The following is a 22580-nucleotide window of genomic DNA, read 5'->3' on the forward strand; positions in this document are numbered from 1 at the left end:
TTTATCTATCCAACTAGAAAAATATCTGCTGGTTAAAGAAACAGCACCAAACTAAAAGCTTTTAAGCTCTGGCTATGTTTTACAATGCAGTTCAGAGCCACAACATGTCCAGGGGGGTGCCAACATGTGCACTAATGAAAACAAGATCCAGAATACAAGAAAGGGACAAAAGCATACAAGCCCCTTTCCCTCACAGTTTTGCCCTATGACTACGTGCCACCACAACACAGTTCCATTTGGTTTTGGTTGTTTTTGTTTTTTTCCCCTCCCAAATCAAACCCTTTGTGTTTTTTTTGTTTTGTTTTTTTTTACATTTTTTACATTACATTTTAGTTCCATTAAGTTTTGCATATTTGTGGGGGTTTTTTGTTTTGTTTTTTTTTCCCCCTCAACAGCGCAACCAGAACAGCCTCCACTGAGGTCCTTTCAGCAGAAGAGGTGACTGAATCCACTCTTTACAAGGATAGATAGAAGCAGGACAAGGGGAAGTGGTTTTAAGTTGAGGGAGGGAAGATTTAGGTTGGATATCAGGAGGAAGTTCTTTACTATGAGAGTGGTGAGGTGCTGGAACAGGCTGTCAGGGAGGCTGCGGATGCCCCATCCCTGGATATGTTCCAGGCCAGGTTGGATGGGGCCCTGGGCAGCCTGGTCTAGCATTAGATACAGAGGTTGGTGGCCCTGCATGTGGCAGGGGGGTGGGAGCTTGATGATCCCTGAGGTCCCTTTCAATCCAAGTCATTCTATTATTCTGAATGCCCCAGCTCTAAAAACCACAGGCACGAATGGGAACGTTCTCCACAAAGAGCATCGCAAACGGGAGGCATCGGCAACCAATCCCATCTTCAGACCTTCCCCTCTGCAGAATTCATGGATGAGAAGAATGGAAAGCTCTGACAGAAATTCACGTACAGTCATACGTTTAAGAAAGCTAGGCACAAAGATTGATTAGAGTCTTCCGCTGCTTTAATAGAAGCCTAATGATGTCCAAATTACAGCGGAGCTCAACTGTGTAACCAAGGAGCCAAGATTTCATCCCTGATAAGGACATGGATTTCTATCTCGCAGGAGAAGCCTGCAGTTCACTAACAAAGATGACCTTTTATATTATACCCTTCAAGGCCACAATTAGCCAGAGAAATACTGTACTAACTTGGCAACATGAGTTTTTGTACACTGTGCTAATTTTTAGCAGAATCTTGCCAAGACCATTACCATTTCCTAACAAGGAAAAAAAAAAAACAACCTCCAAATACAAAACCCACTGCTCTCCAGACCCAAATTACTTTCCACAACTCAATGCAGTTTTAATTAAGATGATTCAATTACAGCAAAAATGATTAAGATGATATCCCACAGCAAACCACTAAAGGTATAACACCTTAATCCAGAGGAAACTGCCATACACATATCCACAATAAAGTATTCATGAAAAGCTCGAATTTTACACATGAACCAATTTTACATCACTCAAACAATACCTTGGGAGATATTTGTCAAGAGGAAAAAAACAGTGACATCCATCAACAGAGCACGGTTTTTCTTAGACTACACAGAAAGAAATCTACACAGAAAAATTGAAAAGGCTACAATTACTTTGACAATGTTTCTACAGCTCAAAGGAATTTGGGGGTTGAAATAAATGGTTTCCTTCTCCTTCCGAGGGCTCCCAAAATCAATTTTATATATAATTCTTTTTTTTTTTTTTTCCCCTTTTTTATTTTAAGCAGAAGTCAGATCAGAAATACATGTGAAATCAGGTCGCTGCAATAATCACATACATGGTACATTTCCACTCTTGCCTATTAACGATGAGGTTTAAATGAATGAGGAAAATCTCAGATCCATATTTCACCAATGGAAATTATTAATATAAACATAGCGCCGTTCAGCTTTAAACCTCGCAGTCCTACTGGGCCTCTTCTCCTTCAGAGAAGGGTAAGAGGCACAGAATTACCAGGCAGGGCTCATGAGGCAGCTGTGCTGAGGGACATACCCATTGGGTGGGCAGTACTGGTGGATGGTTGGACTAGGTTATCTTAGAGGTCTCTTCCAACCTTAATTGTTCTGCCCCGTCCTAGATGTGGGAAGCAGTCCTCTATATTCACCTATGGGATTTCTTGGAGAGGCTGCTGGCTTACTCACACTAGCTGGTAGCTCTCTAGCAATGAGAGGATAACATTAAAAAAAAAAAAACCGTAAAAAATAAAGGGGAAAGAACAAAAGCAATCTGCACAAAATGCTGAACACTAAATATGCAGACTAGGAAGGCACTAAGAGCCCAAAGTTACACAGGGGCTTGAGAGCTTAGAACACAAAAATCTCAAGTGTTCTTTAAGGACAAGTGCATTAGCAACACTTGGAGATGATGATGATTATTTTTTTTTTTTTAAAGATAACTCTGGCTGCCCAGTTAAGTGCTGGCTTCCTCCCAGTAGTAATTAGCCAGAGCCAGTCCAGGTGAGAGGTTAACTTTGTATTTTTCTTTAATAGATGGAGAGAAGTCTAAATGGAGAAAGATAAAATTCCACCATAATCCTCCACCACGGCTGCTATGAAATAACTCTTTTGTTTAATTATTATGAGCTGGATGGGCAAACATTGGATCCCGATGGACAGAGAACAGCTGTTACTATAACAGAAAGACATTCATCTTCCCATCCCAGGACCCTGAAACTTGACCAACAATGCCTGTAAAACGACTCTCGCCTCCCTCCCAGTTTTCAACCGCCTTTCAGATCCAGGCCTATTTTTAGCTGACTTTATCTCATCACACCACACTTCAAAGTTTTGCACGTTGGCTCTTTCGAAATCATTTCCATGCGCAAAAAGGGTCAGGCAATAACCAGCCCATTCTCCTGAGAGTTTCTTCTTTCATCAGCATCCATGTTGGAGGAGCCTACACGTGGCGAGATGTAGCCTACAGCCAGATGGCAAGATGTACTGGCATCCAGCTTACCTACCAGGGTAGGAGTGATCTCATTTAGCTCCAGGGTTTATGGTTACCTTTGAAGGCCTTCTTGTAGCTGTTACTTACAGAATAAATAATCAATCCATACAGGATTGCCTGGGAAAGGAAACTATTGCCAATCGAAAAAGGTTTCTCATGTTTGCTTCGAGCAGCACTACATCTGTCTCATTAGACAACAGCAGAAGCTATCTATGGAAAATTATCTACTGCCATAAAAGTTATCTATGAAGGAATTTCCAAACTATTTCAGGTACAGTGCAAATGTTAAAAGGCCCCAGAGGAAGGGACACATGGGAATAAACTCCCCACTGATGCTACAGGGCACAGTGCCAGGCAGCCAATGGTGCAGTTGGTGGAAGCATTTATTTCTATTGTAATTCTTTTTTGACACCTATCAGCTCCCCACAAAAGCAGATGGATCTTTGTACCACCTGCTTTGGCCAGGAGGGGAACCGAACTGCACGGCAACAGCAAGTGCATCCATCAGACCTGTGCTTTTCTTATGGCCTAGGTTGGAGGAGACCGTAAAGATCGAGTTCCAACCTTCCTGCCATGGGCAATGTTGTTATCTAGATCTCGCTGCCCAAGATCCCATCTAACCTGAGCATTTTTATTACCAATGGGACAAAGCTTGGCAATTGAGACTGAATTTCAAGATGCTGAAAGGTGATTAAATCTACGTGAGAATTCTGTGACAGAGCTAAGCATGCTGAACCTTTCCTTTCTGCAGCTTTGTGCTTGCACTTGAAAAAGGTGCACCAGAAGCCTAAAGAAGGGATTCACAAATATCATCACAGCAAGGCAATAGAACAGCAGCAAGATCACAGAATCATTAAGGTTGGAAAGATCACCAAGCCCAACTGTCCACCCAACCCACCATGCCCACTGACCATGTCCCTCAGTGCCACATCCGCATGGTTCCCAAACACCTCCAGGAACAGGAACTCCACCACCTCCCTGGGCAGCCTGTGCCACTGCATCACCACTCTTTCTCAGAATACGTTTTTCCTAATATCCAACCTGAACTTCCCCCAACACAAATTAAGGCCATCACCTCTCATCCTACCACTGTTACCTGAGAGAAGAAGCCAACTCCCACCTTGCCACAACTTCCTTTCAGGAAAGAGCGATGAGGTCTTCCCTGAGCCTCCTCTTCTCCAGACTGAACAACCCCAGCTCCCTCAGCTGCGTCCATCACACTTGTGCTCCAGACCCTTCACAGTTCCATTGCCCTTCTCTGGACACGCTCCAGGGCCTCAATGTCTTCTTGTACTGAGGCATCCGACACAGAACACTGCACTTGATATGCAGCCTCACCAGTGCCAGTACTAGAGACAATCACCTCCTGCTGGCTGCACTCTCTCTGATACAAACCAGGATGCTCCTGGCCTTCTTGGCCAACTAGGCACACTGTTGGCTCATGTTCAACCAACACCCCAGATCCATCCTCACCCAAAGGCACATGCAGCAGAGCAGTCCAGCCAGAGATGCTCCAATACAACCACATCCCACAGAGCTTCATCCCCAGCTATCAGTTGCACCTTCTGCTCTCCTCTTTGTTAAGCTGTACACATAGAAATTCCACACCAGGCCATTCCTTAAAGCCTCCATCTCTGTACTGATAACTGTTGCCACTGCTTCAAGCTCACCTTGTCAGCTGTCCCAACACACTGGTACCAGTCTCCTCACAACTTCACTGGAGGGATAATCAGCTTTCTGCCTCAACATCAATTTTGTAAAGCTCAAACTCCCTGGGTTAAAAAAAGAAAAAAAAAATAGCAATGGCAAATAGAACCACTGGAGAGCAGGACAGTTTGTGTGGCTCAGCAGAACTGCAGAGAGCAGGAGCCCGCAGGAGTGACCTGCAAATTGCAAAACACCAGCAGAGCACTAACTGGGCTCAAAAAGCATGAAATGCCCTCATTCTATGCAACGCTTTTTAAAAAGGAGATGGAGCTTGATTGAACATATCCTCGCTTCTGACCCACGTCCGCGTTCCCAGGAATTTAAACTTGTCTGCAGAGGTAAATGAGATACATGCAAGCTATTCCTAAACGCCAAACTGAAAAAAGTTTCACACATTATACAGTGCATTTTAAATAGATAATGCTAGAGGGAGGAAGGGTGAGCAGCCCAGATTGACCATTTGATAAATCAGGAACAACTGGAGCTAACTTTATCCCTCTCATCCACTCAAGAGGCTTATAATCTCACACCTTGGAACAATAAATTAGGAGTAAGCATTGCATTAGCACTGCAGGCTCCACATATAAAAGCTCAGAAGCAGGTTATATGATGGGAAAAGCTTTAAATTTTAAAAAAAAAGTCAAGACAGTCACAACTCCTAGGATGTTACTGTGCAGTGACAGCTATGTGCATTTGTTACAATGAGAGATTTTGCTGCTGTGGTGGTGGATAACTCAGCACAGCCCTGGGATGTCGGATTGCTCTGACAAGTGCTACAGACACACTCTTCTCTCCCAATTTTGTTACCTTCTCTACAAGACAACAGCAATACATTCTACTTGCAGCTTTACTGGAGGAGGATTCATTCACTGCCTCTGTTGCTGTGAGTCCCTTCTTCCATTATAACACAAGGGAAAGAATCAGACGTGAGGAGCAGAGTTCAAAATATAAGCCTTGATTTGAGCAAGCATCCATTTAGATAAGAGATTAACATAGCTCAGACTGCAAAGTACTGCATCTTTTCATGAAGGCAGTTTGTTATTTTTAAATAAAGAGGACCACGTATATGAATGTGGTGGTACAAGGTCCCTGCCTCACTGGGTATCAAAACAACAAATGCATGACTATTTGGTAAACTCCAGATGTGTCATAAACTGAGATACAGCAACATGATACAAACAACCATAGATTCAATTTCTAGCAGCTCCTGCACCAACAGTGCAGTCCCCTCTGCCTCATTCCTGGAGGCAGTTGCCCCATCCCTGGAGGTGCTTAAGGCCAGGCTGGATGGGGCTCTTGGCAGCCTGACTTGGTGGGGGGCATCTCTGCCCATGACAGGGGGTTGGAACTGGATGGGTTTTGAGGTTCCATCCAACCCAAACCATTCTATGATTCTATGGCTCTGCTCCCTAAACCCATCAGTGAGTCAAAATCAAAGCTTTGGGTCGAGCCTCTGCACCCCATCCAAGAAACCTCCCACTCCCAGAGCCTTCCCCTCTCCCTCCCAGTAGAAACTCAACCTGCCCAAAACATCACCATGCTGGGAATTATTCATAAGCACACACAGCTCACACACACTCACATGCTCACCCTTTCATGGAACCATAGCATGGCTTGGGTTGGAAGGGACCTTGAAGATCACTTAGCTCCAACCCTCTGCCACGGGCAGGGTTGCCACCCATCAGATCAGACTGCCCAGCAACCTCTCCCTGTGCTTCTGCCTCTTCCTCAACTCAGTGTTTTGGGGGCAAGGACCCACTCTCTACACAAGCATCACTTCCTGAAAGAGGAGCTGTATCTCTCCAGAGCACCTAGGCATCAGGAACGTGTATTTTTCTTTAAGTACCATGATGGATGGATGCCACACACAGTAACATAATCAGAGCAGCAAGACTCGAATACTGGCGAAATAAGAGGCACTTGTGTGCTGGAGGGAAGTATATTATTATTTTACAGTGTACACGGACAATTGGTGCTCTTAACTTTTACTTTGAATTGAAACCGTGCTGTACTGAAGGAGGATGATGGCAGAGAGAAAAGAACATGAAATTGGTAAAAAAAAAAAAAAAAAAAAGAAAAAAGACCAACACATATTCAAATCTAAGCATAAAACGTGCTGAGTCTGCAGAATGTGGGCAGTGCTTCATCTTTAATTTACTTCTCTGCCCCTTTGACTACAGCGGCTCCAAGAAGACTTACAAGGAAGATTTAGGAAAGCAGGGAAGCAAGTGATAGTGATTTTTTGTTTAATATACTTTAAAAGGAACGAATGACTAATGAGAACCAGAAGTATTTCAGAGCGAAGGAATAATAAAGATACTAGACATCAGCTGATCCTCAATGGTTAACGGATGGGAAAGGCAGGGGAAGGAAGAGCTTGCATTGGTGCAATCTGTGGCCAACACCTCTCTTAAACACATCCAATTGCACCAATGTGGAAAATCTCCACATGAAGGAGCGGGTGAAAAAGAGCTGAAGTGGGAGCAGGGCGCAGAATGCCAAGTGCTGCACTGAATTATTCAGATCCAGGCAGCGCCATTGGCCACACAAGGAAATCACACCCCCCTGCTAGCTTTAAAATCAAAGGCCAAGGAGGGATAAAAGGGAAAGACAACACCTCTTTAAAGCAGAGATTTTGCACTGCAGTTCCCACTTCTCAGAGTGCCCTGGGACAGCAAGTGCTGCAGGAACCTTTGTAGTGTGCTGCCTTCCTCCCAGCATCACTCCTCACCCCAAAAGCAAGGGAAAGCTCACCCAAAGCAGATCTGAGGCTGTAAGGCTATTATATGGAAATCGCACCTCAAAGGCTGAAGCCAAAGCCTCAGAAAGGCCTTCGTTTGGGTCTTGGTTACACCTAAATTCAATGGGTTGTCAACTCCTGGCTTCCACGCTTCCCAAATCACAGCACGTTACTCCAGCCCACGGGGAAGGGCTCCCTCCCAGCAGGGTGCTGCTCCCTGTAGAAGTATTTCCAGCAAACTGCTGTGCATCATAAATGCACACTATCGTTATGGTTGGAAATGACCTTTAAGATCACCTAGCCCAACTGTCCACTCACCAAAAATACTGTCCATTAGGCCGTGTCCCTCAGTGCCACATCTCCAATTTTCCTGACCACTTCTAAGAGATGGTGACTCCAGCATCTCCCTGACCAGTCTGTACCAGTGCATCACCACCCCTCCTGAGAATACATTTTTCCTAACATCCAATCTGAACCTCCCCTGACACAACTTCAGCCCATCACTGTTACCTGGGAGCAGAGACTGACCTCACCTCACCACAACCTCCCTTCAAAGAGCTGTAGAGAGCACTGAAGTCTCCCCTGAGCCTCCTTTATTCCAGACTGAACTACCCCATCTCTCTCAGCCACTCCCCATCAGACTTGTGCTCCAGACCCTACAGTTTATCAACTTCCGTAACTTTTACTGTGCAGTTATTATGCTGAGCTGAAAATAACGCCTCCGGGTACGTTGGGTAGGGAGGTATTGGATTCTGGCAGGCCTGAGAGAGGCAATGCTGCTGAAGCCCCATCTAAACATGATTCTATTCCAGTGTGGCTCCAGGTGAGGATTGCTATTAACAGGATATTTTATACGTACTTCTACAGCTACGCCCCAAAATGTGACAGCCAAAACACTTGTCACTCCAGCACTCAAAAGCACAGCAACTTTGACTTCTTCCTTTTATTTATTAATAGGTCTCATTTTCCTGATGTCCAGGCTTTCTATGAGCAACACCACACACACAGTGCACACAAGGCCACCTTCATGGAATCACAAAGGTTGGAAAAAGACCACTGGGATCACCCAGTCCAACCATCAACTTATCACCACTACGGCTGTGTAGCAATAGGACAGATCAATATGACAGGAAAAGGTGTTTCACCAGAGATGTAACGATGGAAGGATCAGCACAATAGGAAAGTGCTAGAAAAGACTGCTTACCCATATCAGAAGATTCCAGGTTCAAAGGGGAAAGCTCCACCAGGAAGGGATCTCCAGGAAGAGATCCTTCCCCAATGGCAGTCAGCCCTTAAATGGGGTCTAAGAGAGGTGTAGCCAGGCTCCATTCCTTCCTACACAGCTGAACTGCCTTCACTTGTGCCCCCAGGGCTGACCGGGTCCTTTCCCAGGTGCTCAATCAGTGGTTCAGGCCATGACTCAATAGTTCCCATTCAGCCTGCTGCCCCACGTCTCTCAGCACCACATCCACCTTTTCACCAGCTGTCCAACCTCAAACCTCCCTGCTATCCCTTAGGTCTCAATCAGGTAAAACAGGGACATTGGTTCCTTCTCACCCGCAACACTTCTGCAGGGGAACCAGCTCTCACCAGCTGCCACTCATCCACCCACAGAACGAATCACAGAATCACAGAATGGCCTGGGTTGCAAAGGACCACAATGTTCATCTATTTTCAACCCCCCTGCTGTGTGCAGGGTCGACAACCAGCAGACCAGGCTGCCCAGAGCCACATCCAGCCTGGCCTTGAATGCCTCCAAGGATGGGGCATCTACAACCTCTCTGGGCAACCTGTTCCATGGCACTGCATTGGTCCCTGTTGGCATGGGGTTTGGGGGGGAGGGGAAGATGGTAGGAAGAGAAAGGAAAAAATAAATACAAATTAGGAGAAAAAGAACAAAGAAGAAAAAACAAAAGTATTAAAAAAACAAAAAACAAACAAACAAAAAAAACCCCACAAGTCAGGCTGGTCTGTTTCTTTCTTTCTTCTCCACCATCTATTCAGAGGCAGCAGGGGAGGTCTACAACTGTTGCGTCACACCAAGCACAAAAAACCTGACAAGCATGTTTGAGCTGATGGAGAGCAGACTGGACAGGAGGTTGGTGACAGCTTTAACACAGGGAGCAGGAGCTCGCTGCTTTAATTGGCCAAGGATGGGCTGCCCAGAGCCACGAGAAATGGCAGAAATTTCAGTGCGTAAATACTTCAGCTCCCATTGAACTCTGCCTCTGCTCCACGGATCTGGAATCTGTGATCAGCGCTGAGGGCAGAGAGCAGAAGATGCTCTGAAATGGGGCGGGGGGGGGCTGCACTGTATGAATAACGCCCCTGAAAATAATGCCTGCTTGCATCTTTAACGCAGCATTTTCTTCTCCACGGAGCTGTGACAATGGTTATCTCTGTGGTATAATTATCCGGATTTGATGACAGATTAAAAAAAATATAGATCCCAACACCTGTTCAAGAGTTTTGTGTTTTTAAAGGCCATCGCCATTAACCTTGGGCCACGCACTTCATTGTGTTTAATTAGCAAGCTAATGAAGCCAGTTTTATTCCCTTTCTCAAGCACAAGAGGATAAGTACAAGACAGCGAAAGAGCAGGGCAGATCCATTTGCAGCACAGTTCATTGCTGCATGGCATTACTTAAACTTGCACCAAAATAAAAGTAATGTAATGGCTCGGAAAAGCGCCTTAGCAATGCATTCTGCAAGACAAATCCTTTTACACCTTCTGTATTTTCCACAGCTCCGAGATTCAAACACGATTTCTGAACATTTGGGCTGCAGAAAATTTGCAAACAAAAGGCTAAAAATGAACATAATGTTTTCCTCAATGAATCCTCAGTATTCCAAAAAATTAAGCATAACAGATTTTTTTTTTTCTACTTTTTTTTTTTTTTTTTTCTTTTAGATAAAAGAAAAGCGGGCTGCGCCGGCTTTGTCGCGGGCAGCCAAGGGAGCACCAACAATGGAGGTCAAAGCAAATTTCGAAAAGCCCACCACTTTTGCACAGCCCTATATATACACACACATAACACACAAAGCCTGGCTGTGCAACCCAGCAACGCGCCCAGACCTGGGGCATGGAGACTCGCTGCCTTTCTTATTTTGGGAAAGGGAAAACCGGACAACGAGGAGCGCATCGATAAATGCTCGTCGATATCACAAGAAATGCAGAAAGGGCTTGAAAAGAGAGGGAGGGGTTTAGGGAATTGCTCGAGCACTGATTGAGCGATGCTAGGGGACCCTTCCAAACAAACTGAATAGCGAGTGTTTTCAGGGCTTTCTTTATCATATTTTCGGGGGAGGGAGGGGGGAGGGAGGTGGTCAGTGTAGGTATGCCCCCATCAGATTATCCTTTTTATAACATGATCCATTTAAGAAGCTTTGGGGGTTAATTATTCTTTTTTTTTTTTCTTTTATTTTGCCATCAACCACTTTTCTCCTCCAACTCCGATCTCTGCACAGCCATAGGAGCGTGCTGAAAACCAACCCCAACCCAACCAACCAACCCAACCCACCCCAAACAACAACAAACCAGCACGAAAGCCATCCCTTCTATCGAACCACACCAGATAAAAGGATTCTGAGACCTACAGAAAGAAAACACATCGTCCATCCATCTCCTTGCTGCATGTAATAGAATTCTGCAGGCGGGAGAGCACCTTCCCAATACCTGCTACGTAAACACCCTCACCCCCATTCCCTGCACATGGAAACAAAGCTGTACACAAGTGTCCCAGCGATGCAATACAACCCCGAGCTGCCTTCGCTCCCCGCTAATAGATTAACGTGACCCTTCATTTTTTAACCCCCGTCCTTTCGCCTTTTCCACCCTCCTTCCAGGTTTCGGCACGCCTTAAGAAATAAAGCCATAACGATGCTGATAATGGCAATTAAGCGGCGTGGCACCGCTCGCCGTGCCACAATCAGGCGGTGGCAGCGCATATTTAATGGGCACTCGGAACAAAGGAAGCGGCAGCGGGAGCGCCCCGGGGCCGGCACCGCTCCCCCCGCGGGCAAAGCCGAACCGGGGGGCGTGGGGTGGGTGAGAGGCACAAGGAACCCCCACCCCCGCTTGCCTCCCTGCCCCCAAATCCTTCTTTGCTATAGGATGGAGGGGAACTCCCCGCTCCGCGATGGGCACGGCCACAGCATCGCTGCCTCCCACCCGCTCGGCTTCAACGTTGCCCCCCCCCCCCCCCCCTTATATACGCGTCCCCCATCCCCACGTATGTCACCACTCCCCCCCCCCTCCCCCCCGGGGCTGCAGGGAATGTAACAAGTTACTGCCCAGCACCCAGGTTAATGGAGGGGGCCTGAATGGGGATCAAGGTGGAGGTGGATGGGGGGGGGCACACAAAATAGCCGCTGCTCATGGAGAATATCCAGCAATCATAAACAATAAATAAAATGAGAGGGAAACGGGGATACGGGGTTTCAAGCGTGACGGTGCTTGCAGTCGTTACTGGGCTGTGGGGGGGGGCACACAGGGTGCTGCCCCCGCCCCAAAGGGCTGCGGGATAACCCCTCTCCCCCCCCCCAGCCCAACAGCGCTGCCCCCCGCTTCCCCTACGGCCGCTTCGAGAACTTCACCCCTTGCCCCCCCTCCCCCTCCGGCTGAACTTTGGGGGCAAAGCTGTTCGATTAAGGCGGAATTAATTCAATGAATTAAAATGAATGACAAAAATTTAACACCTTCTCCCCCCCCTCCCCCCCTTCCTGCAACAGAAACCCCTCCTGGATGGATGCTCTCCCCCCTCACCACCACACACACACACACACCCCCTTTCGCCCAACTTTCTCCCAGCACCGCCGAACAGCCCCATAGGGCTCGGTTGGTGCAAACAAGCAAAGCCCTGTAGGGCTAAGGGGAAGAGGGGAGAGTCCCCATCTGGCTTCCTTTTTTTTTTTTGGGGGGGGGGGGGGGAAAGGTTCTGCCCCCAGGGTTAAGCTCCCCGGTAAGAAAGGGGAACACACACACAAGCGCGCGCTGCCCCAACACCTGAGCGGAGCCACCCCCGGCTCCCCAACTTCTGTGTCTGTGTACCCCCTCTGTACCCCCCCCCCCAAACACACACATCCCTTCCAGCCCTCCCCCACGAGTCAATGCCCATTGCCGCAAAGTTTCCTCGATCTCTCGCCGTGTTTACATCGCCGCTAATTCCCACCGGCAGCGAAGGGAACAAAAAAAGCGGCGGCAGCACGGCAAGGCTCCGTCCTGCCAGTACAGAGCTTGGGAGAAATGGGGGGGGGGGGGGGGGGGAGAAGAGGCAAGAAAACAATTAAACATCTCACAGCTTGGAGGGGGGGAGGAGGGATGGGGTTCATCCGGCGGGTCTGGGGGCTCCGCTCCGCTTTTAAGGCTGCACAGAACCGCACCGGCCCATTCAATGGTGAGGTCGGGAAGCCGAGCGTAGAGGTAAACACGGCGGAACGCGCTTACCTGCGCCCAAAGTTGCACAGAGCACGGCCAAAGTCAGCCACGAAGCGCTCATATTCCTTCACACGGTGTGGTTTTGCGTTTTGGTTTTTGTTTGTTTGTTTGTTTGTTTCTCTCTCTCCTCGCGTGCCCCTGTTTCCCAAGGGGAAACGTAAAACGTATTCAAAATAAAGAGCTGGAAGCAGAGGGGAAAGGAGGAGGGAAGCGACGCGGTGCTCCTTCTCGAGGAAAAAAAAAAAAAATATATATATATATATACAAAGAAAAAAAAAATAAAGAAAAAAGAAAAATAAACGAGGAGGGAAAAAAAAATAATAATAAATCCTGAAAAATCGGATTTAATTCCTTCGCAGTTGCAAAATGTATCCAGTGGAGAGGAAGAGCCCGACCCGCTCCGCCCGGCCCCGCCGCTCGCTCCGCGCTTTCCAAGAGTTTCTTTCGCTGCGCTTTTGTGCTGGGAGCGCGGCGTGCACCGCACACCGCCTCCCCCCACTCCTCCTCCTCCTCCTCCTCCTCTCCTCCTCCTCCCAACCCAACCCAACCCCTCCGGCTCCCCCAGCAGTGAGGCCGAGCGCACACGCCCCCCTCCGCTCGGCTTTCCGCGCAATTCACGCGCAACGCTCCCCCACCCCTTTTTCTTTATTATTATTTTTTTTCCTCTCTATGTTTGTTGTTGGCTCCCTCCCCCCCCCCCCCCCCTTTTCTTTTTGTTTTTATTTTCGCTTTTTCCCAATACCCCCCTCCCCCCCCCCCATCCCTCCCTCGGAAGAGAAACTTTGCGAGGGGATCCGCGTCCAGGCAAGAGCCCGCGGAGGGGGCGCGGGGCGCGGCATCGCGAAGGAGGAGAGATTGGGATGGGGAGTTTCATAGGGGGGAAATTAAGAATAATAATAATAAACTGGGAAAAAAAAAATATCGGGTCCGGGGGGGAGGGGGGCGGAAAGAAAGGAGATTTTTTTTTTTTTTTTAATTATTAAAAAAAAAAAAAAAAAAACCTGAACCGAGTCCAAAATGGCTTCTAAAAAAAAAAAAAAAAGGAGAAGCCAAAGCGGAGCCAGCGAGGGGGAAACCCGGATGTTTGATACAAAGAGGGCTGGAGGGGGGCGGAGCGGCGCGGGGGCTCCGCGGTTCTGAGTGGGGCGCGGCGCTGCCCGTCAACACCGCGGAGCGCAGCGCACCGCCCGCGGCTCCTGCTGCCGCGCTGCGCCGGGAGGTGCGAAAGGAGCCCCTGCGCTGCCCTTGTTAGGGCAATCCCTGGGTTAGCGGGCTTCTCTCCATCGCCGTCGCTGCGGACGATGTGCTCCGTTCGCGATTTATTGCAATTATAATGCGATCGTCCGGAACTGGGGAGCCCGAAGGGGTGTTAGAGGGAAGGAGGGTGGAAAAAGGGGATGGTCATCTTGGGTGCGCTAAGCTTCGGGGATTTTGCCCTGCAGGGAGGTAAGAGGAAATAGAAATCGTTCTCTGCAAACTTTGGGAAGCGCTTTGCTCCACGGAGAAATTCTGGTGTTTGTTTGTTTGTTTGTTTTTTCACCTTTGGGAAACTTAAGGAGAGGTTGTAATCTCTGGAAAGGTGGTTTTTGTATATGTATAACAGTGGAACATGTTCTGAACTGTGAGCGGGATCCCAAGTGGAGCTGCGAGGAGCTGATGACCGGTATCCTTTATGCTGCCGTGCTTCCTCGTGTGTGTGCTGTGGAAGGGGAGGGCAGCCACAGAACCTTACAGACCCGGCATGGGGGGGTGACAGGGACTGTGCAGCTGGTACAGCTGCAGGAAAGTGTCCAAAATAATACAGACAGGGAGCAAACAGCACTGAAACCAAAGCCCACAGGGGGTCAGGAGAAAGCAAGGTACATTGTGGCACCTGGCTAAGTTAAAGCATGGGTGGGAAATGAGATGGAGATGTGTTTGTGAGAGGGCAGAGCTGGGGGCTGAGCCCTGCTCCCTGCATTGGCACAGGCTGCCCATAGAGGCAGTGGGTCACTGATCATGGAGGACATGATCAGTGATCAGACATCATCGAGAGCCGTGGAGATGCGGCAATGGGGGACATAGTGGCATGGTGGGATGGGTTGATGGTTGGACCGAATGTTCTTAGAGGTCTTTTGGTCCTTAATGGTTCTACTGTTCTGTGACTCTGTGACTGCACGTGGGTGCAGTGGGGCTGGAGATGGGGGCAATGGGGAGAGGGGAGTTCCTGGCTGAAGCTCAGGGAATGTAACAGCTTCAAGAGAAGACCAAACCTGAGGTAACATCTACAGGGCCGCTTATTTCGTTGGAGGATAAGTTTTGAAGCAGCTGAAGGATGGAGAAATGGATAGGACAGTAAAGTGTAAACATGCTGACACTCGTCAGTGTCCATCTTTCATTTTCAGCTCTGACCAAGAGAAGCACAACCCTCTGGTCAGGCTCCCCAATCACAGAATCACAGAATGGCCCAGGTTGGAAGGGACCTCAAGGATCATGAATCTCCAACCCCCTGCCACATACAGGGCCACCAACCTCTGCATTTAATACTAGACCAGGCTGCCCAGGGTTTCAATCACAGCACCGTAATGGAGCCCCTTTCCCAGCATCCCAGTTTGTGCCCTGTATCCCCCCGGGGTGAGTTTTGACTCCCTGTAAGCAATTCCCCGGATTCTCCTTTATTCCCTGAGCACCTGGGCGGCAGCCCACCACGCTTACATTGTTTCACAGGGAGGTGTTTACCCGCCTGAAAAGCTAAAATGTTTTCACCTCTTGCAACCTGAAAGCACAGGAGCTGTGTGGCGCATGGGAATGTTACAGCTCAGGCACGAGGACACTTGAGAACTTCACCAACCTTCATTGTTTTTGGAAATGGGGCTGGAAGGAGGTAGCGGTTAGGCTTAGGGTTACGTGCCATCATTGCCCCTGGCGGTCTGAAAGCCTTCCTTCAGAGTCACAGAACGGCCAGGGTTGGAAGGGACCTCAAAGATCATGAATTTCCAACACCCTGCCACATGCAGGGCCACCAACCTCCACGTTCAATGCTAGACCAGGCTGCCCAGGGCCCCTCCAACCTGGCCTTGAACCTCTAGGGACAGATGGGGCATCCACAACCTCTCTGGGCAGCCTGTTCCAGCACCTCATCACTCTCTCTGTAAAGAATTTCCCCCTGACATCCAGCCTAAATCTTCCTTCCCTCAACTCCAAACCGTTTCCCCTTGTCCTGCTGTTATCTGCCCCTTCAAAGAGTTGATTCCCCTCCTGTTTGTAGGCTCCCTTTAGGTACTGAAAGGCTGCCATGAGGTCACCCCACAGCCTTCTTTTCTCCAGGCTGAACAAGCCCAGCTCCCTCAGCCTGTCCTCACAGGGGAGGTTCTCCAGTCTCCTGGAGCCTCCTCTGGACCCTCTCCAACAGCTCTCTGTTTTTCTTGTACTGGGAGCTCCAGACCTGGACACTGAAATCTATTCTGTCCCAGATGATTTTGTGCTGCTCGGAGTCCTTACGACACTCAGTCTTTGTCTCATGATAGTTGGAACAAGCGGGCTCTGTGCATCCCGATATCCTGCACGTGATGAAGGTACTGGGATCGTTTAAGCCGGCACAGAGCTGAGCTGCTCATGTGTCATTTATCTTCAAATCCTATTGTAGCACTCGTGAGATATAATTTCTGCAGTGAATGGCAATGTATGCTGACAAAGGTGTTACAAAACATGGAAAATACAGAGGGAAGGGACCGGCGTTTCCTTTATCTCCTCCTGTATGCGCTGATGTGGATTTATTTTGCAGGGTGCAGGTCAGTGATGCAGCTCTCTGATTGCTCTGTAGCCCTGTGAAGCAAAACCTGCCTGCAACAGGTGAGGAGCACGGACTGGGCGACCCAAGGCAGCAAAATGGTGTTCTGGCTACATTTCCCATACTGGTTCCTAACGCAGTGCTGTGGGTGGGATAGGAGGCACGCACTGTTCTCAAAATGCCTGGATAAGAGAAACAGAAATGTGTATATGGATACGTGTGCATGACTTTATGTGAGTAACCTTCAGCTAATAAATTCTTGCTTTCCCTGTTGTGCCATCAAAGTCCTTCCCAGTAATGCGTTCTATGGAGTGGGGTCTTAATAGCATGTAGGTCTCTCCAAAAGTAATGCCTCTTATTTATTTCCATGGAAACTACAACTGATACAAAGAGCTCAATAACGTTATTTGATAGTGCAAATCCTCAGCTACCAAACAGTATTTTTTCAGCATAGGCACCACCATTAGCTATGCATTTTCACCAGTCATGAACAAGTCTGCATGCCACGCTCATACAAATCTGCACCCACTGTTTCACAGCTGCTATGATGGGGTTATTGCTGGGAGTCTGAGTTTCACTGTGCTCACATCTACTGTTTGGTCTCCGTAGCCATTCAGCAAGCATTGATGGATGTCAATGGGAGCCATTTTTTTCTGCATGGAGGAGTTGAATTCCACATCTTTGCTTCATAGGCACTTCCATGTCAGATACCATTCTGTCAGACTGCCTCTCTGCTGCCATCTGTCACACAGCAACAAAATGTAGTTAGAATATGGTTGGGAAGGTTCAACCTTTTTTACCATCCTACCAACATCCACCTCTGATATGGTGGGCCCGCATTACAAAATAGGAGGCATTACTTTTGGAGCAGCCCTTGTATAACAGCGTCCTAAGTTGTCAGTCGGTATCTACAATTAACTTCATTGGAATTTCTATATTTGCAGCAGCTGTAAATGAGAGCCAGGACCTCCAGACGCTCCTGTGCATCATCCCTGCCGCTGCCTGAATAAGCTCGTGGGTTTTGCACTAAAAAAGCCCCCCCTGTGCTGACAAATTTGCCCTTTGTGCTCTGGCTTCAGCAAGGCCAGTAAAAATAGTGAGGGATGGGGCAGACACTGCTGCTTTCAGGGCTTTTCTTAGCTCCAGGCTATGGAGTGAGGCATCAGGTGCTGACAGCTCCAGAGGATACAGCAGACATAGGGGTCTGTTCCTGAGATACCCATAGACCGACAGTTTTGTGAACATCCACAATTTGGTATTTTCCTTTTTTTTTTTTTTCCCCTCCTTTTTTGGGGGGGTTGTATTTTAAATAGCAGCAGGCAGCATCAGAGCCACACGATAAAGCTTCCCAAAAAAAGCAGAGTCCCGGCCTTAATCCACACCCCAACCCTGCCAGCAGCCGGGAACCAGAGCACGTCCATGCTCAGCATGGAGACTTCTGTGCTCAGACAAGGAGGATTATGGGCATCATATGACTGACTGCAATGATGGTGTGTGCTTAATTGGTGAAGGGCTGCATTTTCTATCTTTAACACAGGACAAAGGGCCAGAGGGCTGCCTGATGCACATGGTTCCTTTCAGGTGTTTTCTTCACTGTACTTTACCCAGAGAGCTGTGGATGCCCCATCCCTGGAGGTGCTCAGTATCAGGTTGGATGGGGCTTTGGATAACCTGGTCTGGTAGGAGGTGTCTACCCATGGAAGGATTGAAACTGGATGGGTCCTTTCCAACACAATACATTTGATGATTCTGTGATGATGCTGACACAGCTGAGCTGGAAGGCAAGGCATGAAGCATCGCTGGGCACAGCGTGTGAGGGCAGTATTAAATGCTGCACTCCCTTGGGTGCCTGCCAGCAGATCCCATGGGGTTTTGCAGTGTCTGAAGCCCAGGAGTGCATCATTCCTTCAGTCAGAAGAACACACTTGGTTGCTTCCCATAGACACGTCCCACCACCCACTTCAGTTACCAACCTATGTAAATGAGTGTAGTATAGAATCATAGAATGGCTTGTGTTAGAAGGGACCTCAAAGCCCAACCAGTTCCACCCCTGCTGTGGGCATGGGCACCTCCATCTAACCTGGCCTGAGCGCCTCCAGGGATGGGGCACCTCATCAGTCTCTGAGTAAAGAATTTCCTTCTAACATCTAACCTAAATCTGCTCTCTTTTTAGTTTAAGAACGTTCCCCTTTTCCTATCACTGTCAGACCATTAATTTGCCCACATTGTCTTTAGTTGTTGATATTTGACCTGAAAATACAGCTACTCTGCAGTGTGTATGTTGACTACAGCAACACAGAGCCAAACACTCATCTCTCCAGCTCCCTCGCCTTCCTCCCTCCCTAGGTGTTTGGTTGGCAGAAGAGCATCATCCTTCAAATTCCAAGTTTTATTTAAAAAGCTGGACTTGGCTTTATTAAACCATTTGCAATTTAATAGTGAGAAGGTTCGTATGGAAGCATCGTGCCACCGAAATCGTCCATGCCAGCAGGGATATTTCAACCGAGAGCATCCCTATCCCTCCTGCTGCCATCCAACCTCTCTGCATCCAGCTGGACCACACTGAGCTTTGGCTTTCAGCTCTTACCTGTGGCCTTGTGCTTTCTGACACACGTGTAGAAGGACCAATAAAACATGTCCAAGAGCATCTGCTGTACTTTTAGAGTTTGTCCCAGATTATCACCCGGATTTCAGTGGTGAGAGTATAAGAATGCCCAGTGGGGCCAAATGCATCCTACACTGCACTCCTGGAGGTTTGAATCAGGAAAAATTTCCTCCCAGACAAGGTAATTAATTAAGTTTTGTGGCAAATACTCTACTGCCATTAGCAGGAGGTGATAAGCATTCAAGACCACAGTATGTATAGAGCCAGGCAAATGCACTGAGCTTCAAATTGCAACGTTGCTCAGTTATGTTTTACTGTGTAATGAACTGAGCATCTCTGGTGCAGTGATTTTTCATGTTTGTATCGGGTCCAGGTTTTTGTTTTGCATCATGGGTGATGGTCTTTGCTTACTGGGAGCTAAGTTGTCTGGGGGAGACCTATCTCCATGCGCTGGCAGCTGGTGAAGTACAAATGGAGAGGTGGCATTGAAAGGGATCTTCAGGTGTCATCCCGTCCATCCTCCTCCCTTTGGCAGTGTGTATTGGACCTCTCGTTAGTCTCCCACAGCCAAAGTGGGCCAATTCGTCTGTCCTCTCTCTCTGTTCAACCCTCCTGGTTACACTGCCTGACCTTGCTGCAGGGCTCCCTCATGCATACAAGTCCCAAGTTTCACAGGCACCCACACTGGTCTTATTGGTTCACTCTCCTATCAGCTGCTTTGCACTCAGATGTCCTAATATGCCATCTGCAGCGGTTTACTTAGCTTCCAAGCACAGAGCATTCTGTGTATCATAAGAGTACCAGGTGTAAAAGCTATTCAGTTAAGTTCTCCATCACTATTCCATCAATCTTCTAGAGAGACAGGAGAGACACACTGCTGATATGGGTGCAGGTAAGGTACTGCTGCCTGTAAAAAAAGAATCCACTTTGCTTCCCAGCCTTCAGCTCTGGGATATTTTGGCATGTTATCAGGGAGAAATGCATTCAGAAGTGAGAGCAACCAGCCCTGCTGGTCATAATGCCAGGAAATGGTGGGCACTAATAGTGCCTCTCTCTCAATGGGACGAGAGGTAATTGCTTTAAGTTGTGCCAGGGGAGGTTTGGGTTGGATATTAGGAAAAATTTCTCCAAAGGAATGGTGAGGAGTTGGAACATGTTGTTCAGGGAGGTGGTGGAGTCACTGTCCTTTAAGGGGTTCAAGAACTGTGAAGCTGTGGCACTGAGGGAGGTGGTCAGTGGTTGTGGTGGAGGTGGGTCAATCGCTGGATTTGGTGAACTTGGCAGTCTTTCCAACCTTCATGATTCCATGATTTTCTCCATGGATTTCAGAAGAACCAAAAAGAAGTTATTTTACAGTCAGTCTAAAGGTTTTATCCATTCGTAGGTGTCTTGGTGTACAATAAATTGGGATTTTGTCCTTCAGAAAGATAGTTGCTCTTCATTTCTGAGCTTTGTTTGCCTCATATCCCCCCAGCTTCTCTTGCTTCCAAAGGCCAGCAATCTCATTCCTTTTTTTTGCCACCAAATGTCACTCATTTGAGTTGAGAAACAGGAACTGGCAGCAGGGAAGTTACCACTAATCCAGCAAGTGACCAATGTCTCCCAGATACCACAGTTTGTATCCTAACTGTGCTGTGTGATAGTACAGAGACACATAATTATTCTCCTGTCAGAGACTAAATAGATTGCAACTACTAACACCAGATCTGAATATGAGTCAATAACAAGGGGCAGAGGAGGAAGATTTAAAAATTATGCCAGTGGTGGAATGGGACAAGGAGGATGAGGGACGTATGGCAGAAGTACAGGATGGGAGTGTTCTGGTAGCCTGGGTTCCTGTGTAAGCTTCTCCAGGATGTCTTATAGGCTTTGCTTTACTTATCTCTTAAGTCCTGATCAGAATGGGAACAATGGGCTTTAACCATAGAAGTAATTACAATGTTGCACTCCTTGGCAGAGGAGTTAAAATCAATTTCTCCAATACAAGATGAGGAGCAATTGGCCGAGCTGCTGCCAGGCAGAAAAGATCCAGCACTGTGATGTTTACGAGTTCTGTGGGAATCCAGCTCTGCCAAAATATCACAGTGGTGCTGGGATGCCTGTGCAGAGAGGAACCCTGCAGGAGGCAGGACAGTCTCTCCATTCAGTTTGGCAATTGTGGGGCCTTTGGCTCAAGAACAATTTCCACACCTCAGAAAAGATATGGTTCAGCTGGGAAAAGCCCAGAGAGGTGCAAAGAGAAAGATTGGAGGTGTAGAAAACCTGGCTTTGAGTAAAAGCTGACAGGGAGAGAAGTGTGTGGTCTGAGGGGGGGGACAAAGCAGGCTGCCAAACACATGTGAGGCAAATCCAAAGAGGAGTGGTACAATGTGCCCTTGAGAGGGGAGATTCAGATTGGATATGAGGAAAGCTGGGTATAAGGGTAGTGAATCACTGGCACTGGCAATCTAGGTTGCTTAGAGAGGTGGTGGTTGCCCTGTCCCTGGGTACACCCAAGCTCAGGCTGGATGGGGCTCTGAGTACCTGGTGGAGCTGTGGGTGTCCTTGTTCACTGCAGGGGAGTTGGACCAGATGGCCTTTAAGGGTCCCTTCCAACTCAAACAATTCTATGATTCCATGACCTTCTGCAAGTAGGGTGAGGAAAGGGCTTTGTCTTCAACAGACAACATCAGGAGAAACTTCCCAGTGCTGTGAATAGTTTAGCATAGGGACACATCGCTGTTTTCACTGCAGAAAGCTTTAGTCAAAGGCCTTGCAGGATGGTTTGTGACCACTGGTATCAGGGGCCTCCTGGAGGGCTTTGTCAGACTTTCTTGTCTTGTTTTTTCCAGTTGCAAATGGAATCATTAGAATTCACTGCTTGAGTGTTTGTGAAGACTTGCAACAGTAGTAACCCCCATCTGCAATGAAAGAGATTTCAAGAGCAGTCCTGTGCATATTTAGCTAATGTGCAGCTCCTAGGGCTGGTGGTACAGACACAGGCTAGCAAATAGGTGTGCCATAACCACAGAGATTGTTTATTCTACAGCATTACAAATCCAACCTATCTCTGATAAGCAAACACTGCACAAGAGCAGAGCTTTTCTGTGTGAAATGCTGAAAAAAAAAATAAAAAATCAGTTATGTTTAGTGTTACAGTGGCACAAAGAAAATCTCATTAGAACGCACTGACAATGATCTGTTATAAAAGGAACAGAAGCAATTTGTAAGCTCTATGAAAAATGCATCTCTGTTCTGCCCCATTCTCACAGCCTGCTGCTACTCTAGGACAGATTTCCAGTGAGTAGGATCTGTGCCTTCTTGCTTAGTTAGCTCTTAAATACCACGTTTTATTTGCTTGGAGACTTGAACAATAAATAGCAAACACTCTTGTCC

General features: G+C 47.8%; 1 protein-coding gene and 1 long non-coding RNA gene across 2 annotated transcripts in view; one reads left to right on the top strand and one right to left on the bottom strand.

The window, feature by feature from the left end:
* The window catches only part of ACVR2B (activin A receptor type 2B), a 90141-nt gene extending 76798 nt beyond the window's left edge, over nucleotides 1-13343 (bottom strand). Inside the window, exon 1 of the mRNA XM_052693174.1 lies at nucleotides 12841-13343. Coding sequence (XP_052549134.1) covers nucleotides 12841-12892 — 52 coding nt within the window. The 5' untranslated portion in view covers nucleotides 12893-13343. The remainder of the gene's footprint in view (nucleotides 1-12840) is intronic.
* Nucleotides 13344-13826: 483 nt separating this feature from the next.
* LOC128085565 (uncharacterized) lies at nucleotides 13827-19833 on the top strand. The gene is made up of 3 exons (XR_008209013.1): nucleotides 13827-15088; nucleotides 16595-16662; nucleotides 17545-19833. It is a non-coding gene; the product is annotated as an uncharacterized LOC128085565 (long non-coding RNA).
* Nucleotides 19834-22580: the final 2747 nt, after the last annotated feature.

The sequence above is a fragment of the Tympanuchus pallidicinctus genome, unplaced genomic scaffold, assembly GCF_026119805.1.
Source record: "Tympanuchus pallidicinctus isolate F22 unplaced genomic scaffold, pur_lepc_1.0 scaffold3, whole genome shotgun sequence".
NCBI classification, from domain to species: domain Eukaryota; kingdom Metazoa; phylum Chordata; class Aves; order Galliformes; family Phasianidae; genus Tympanuchus; species Tympanuchus pallidicinctus.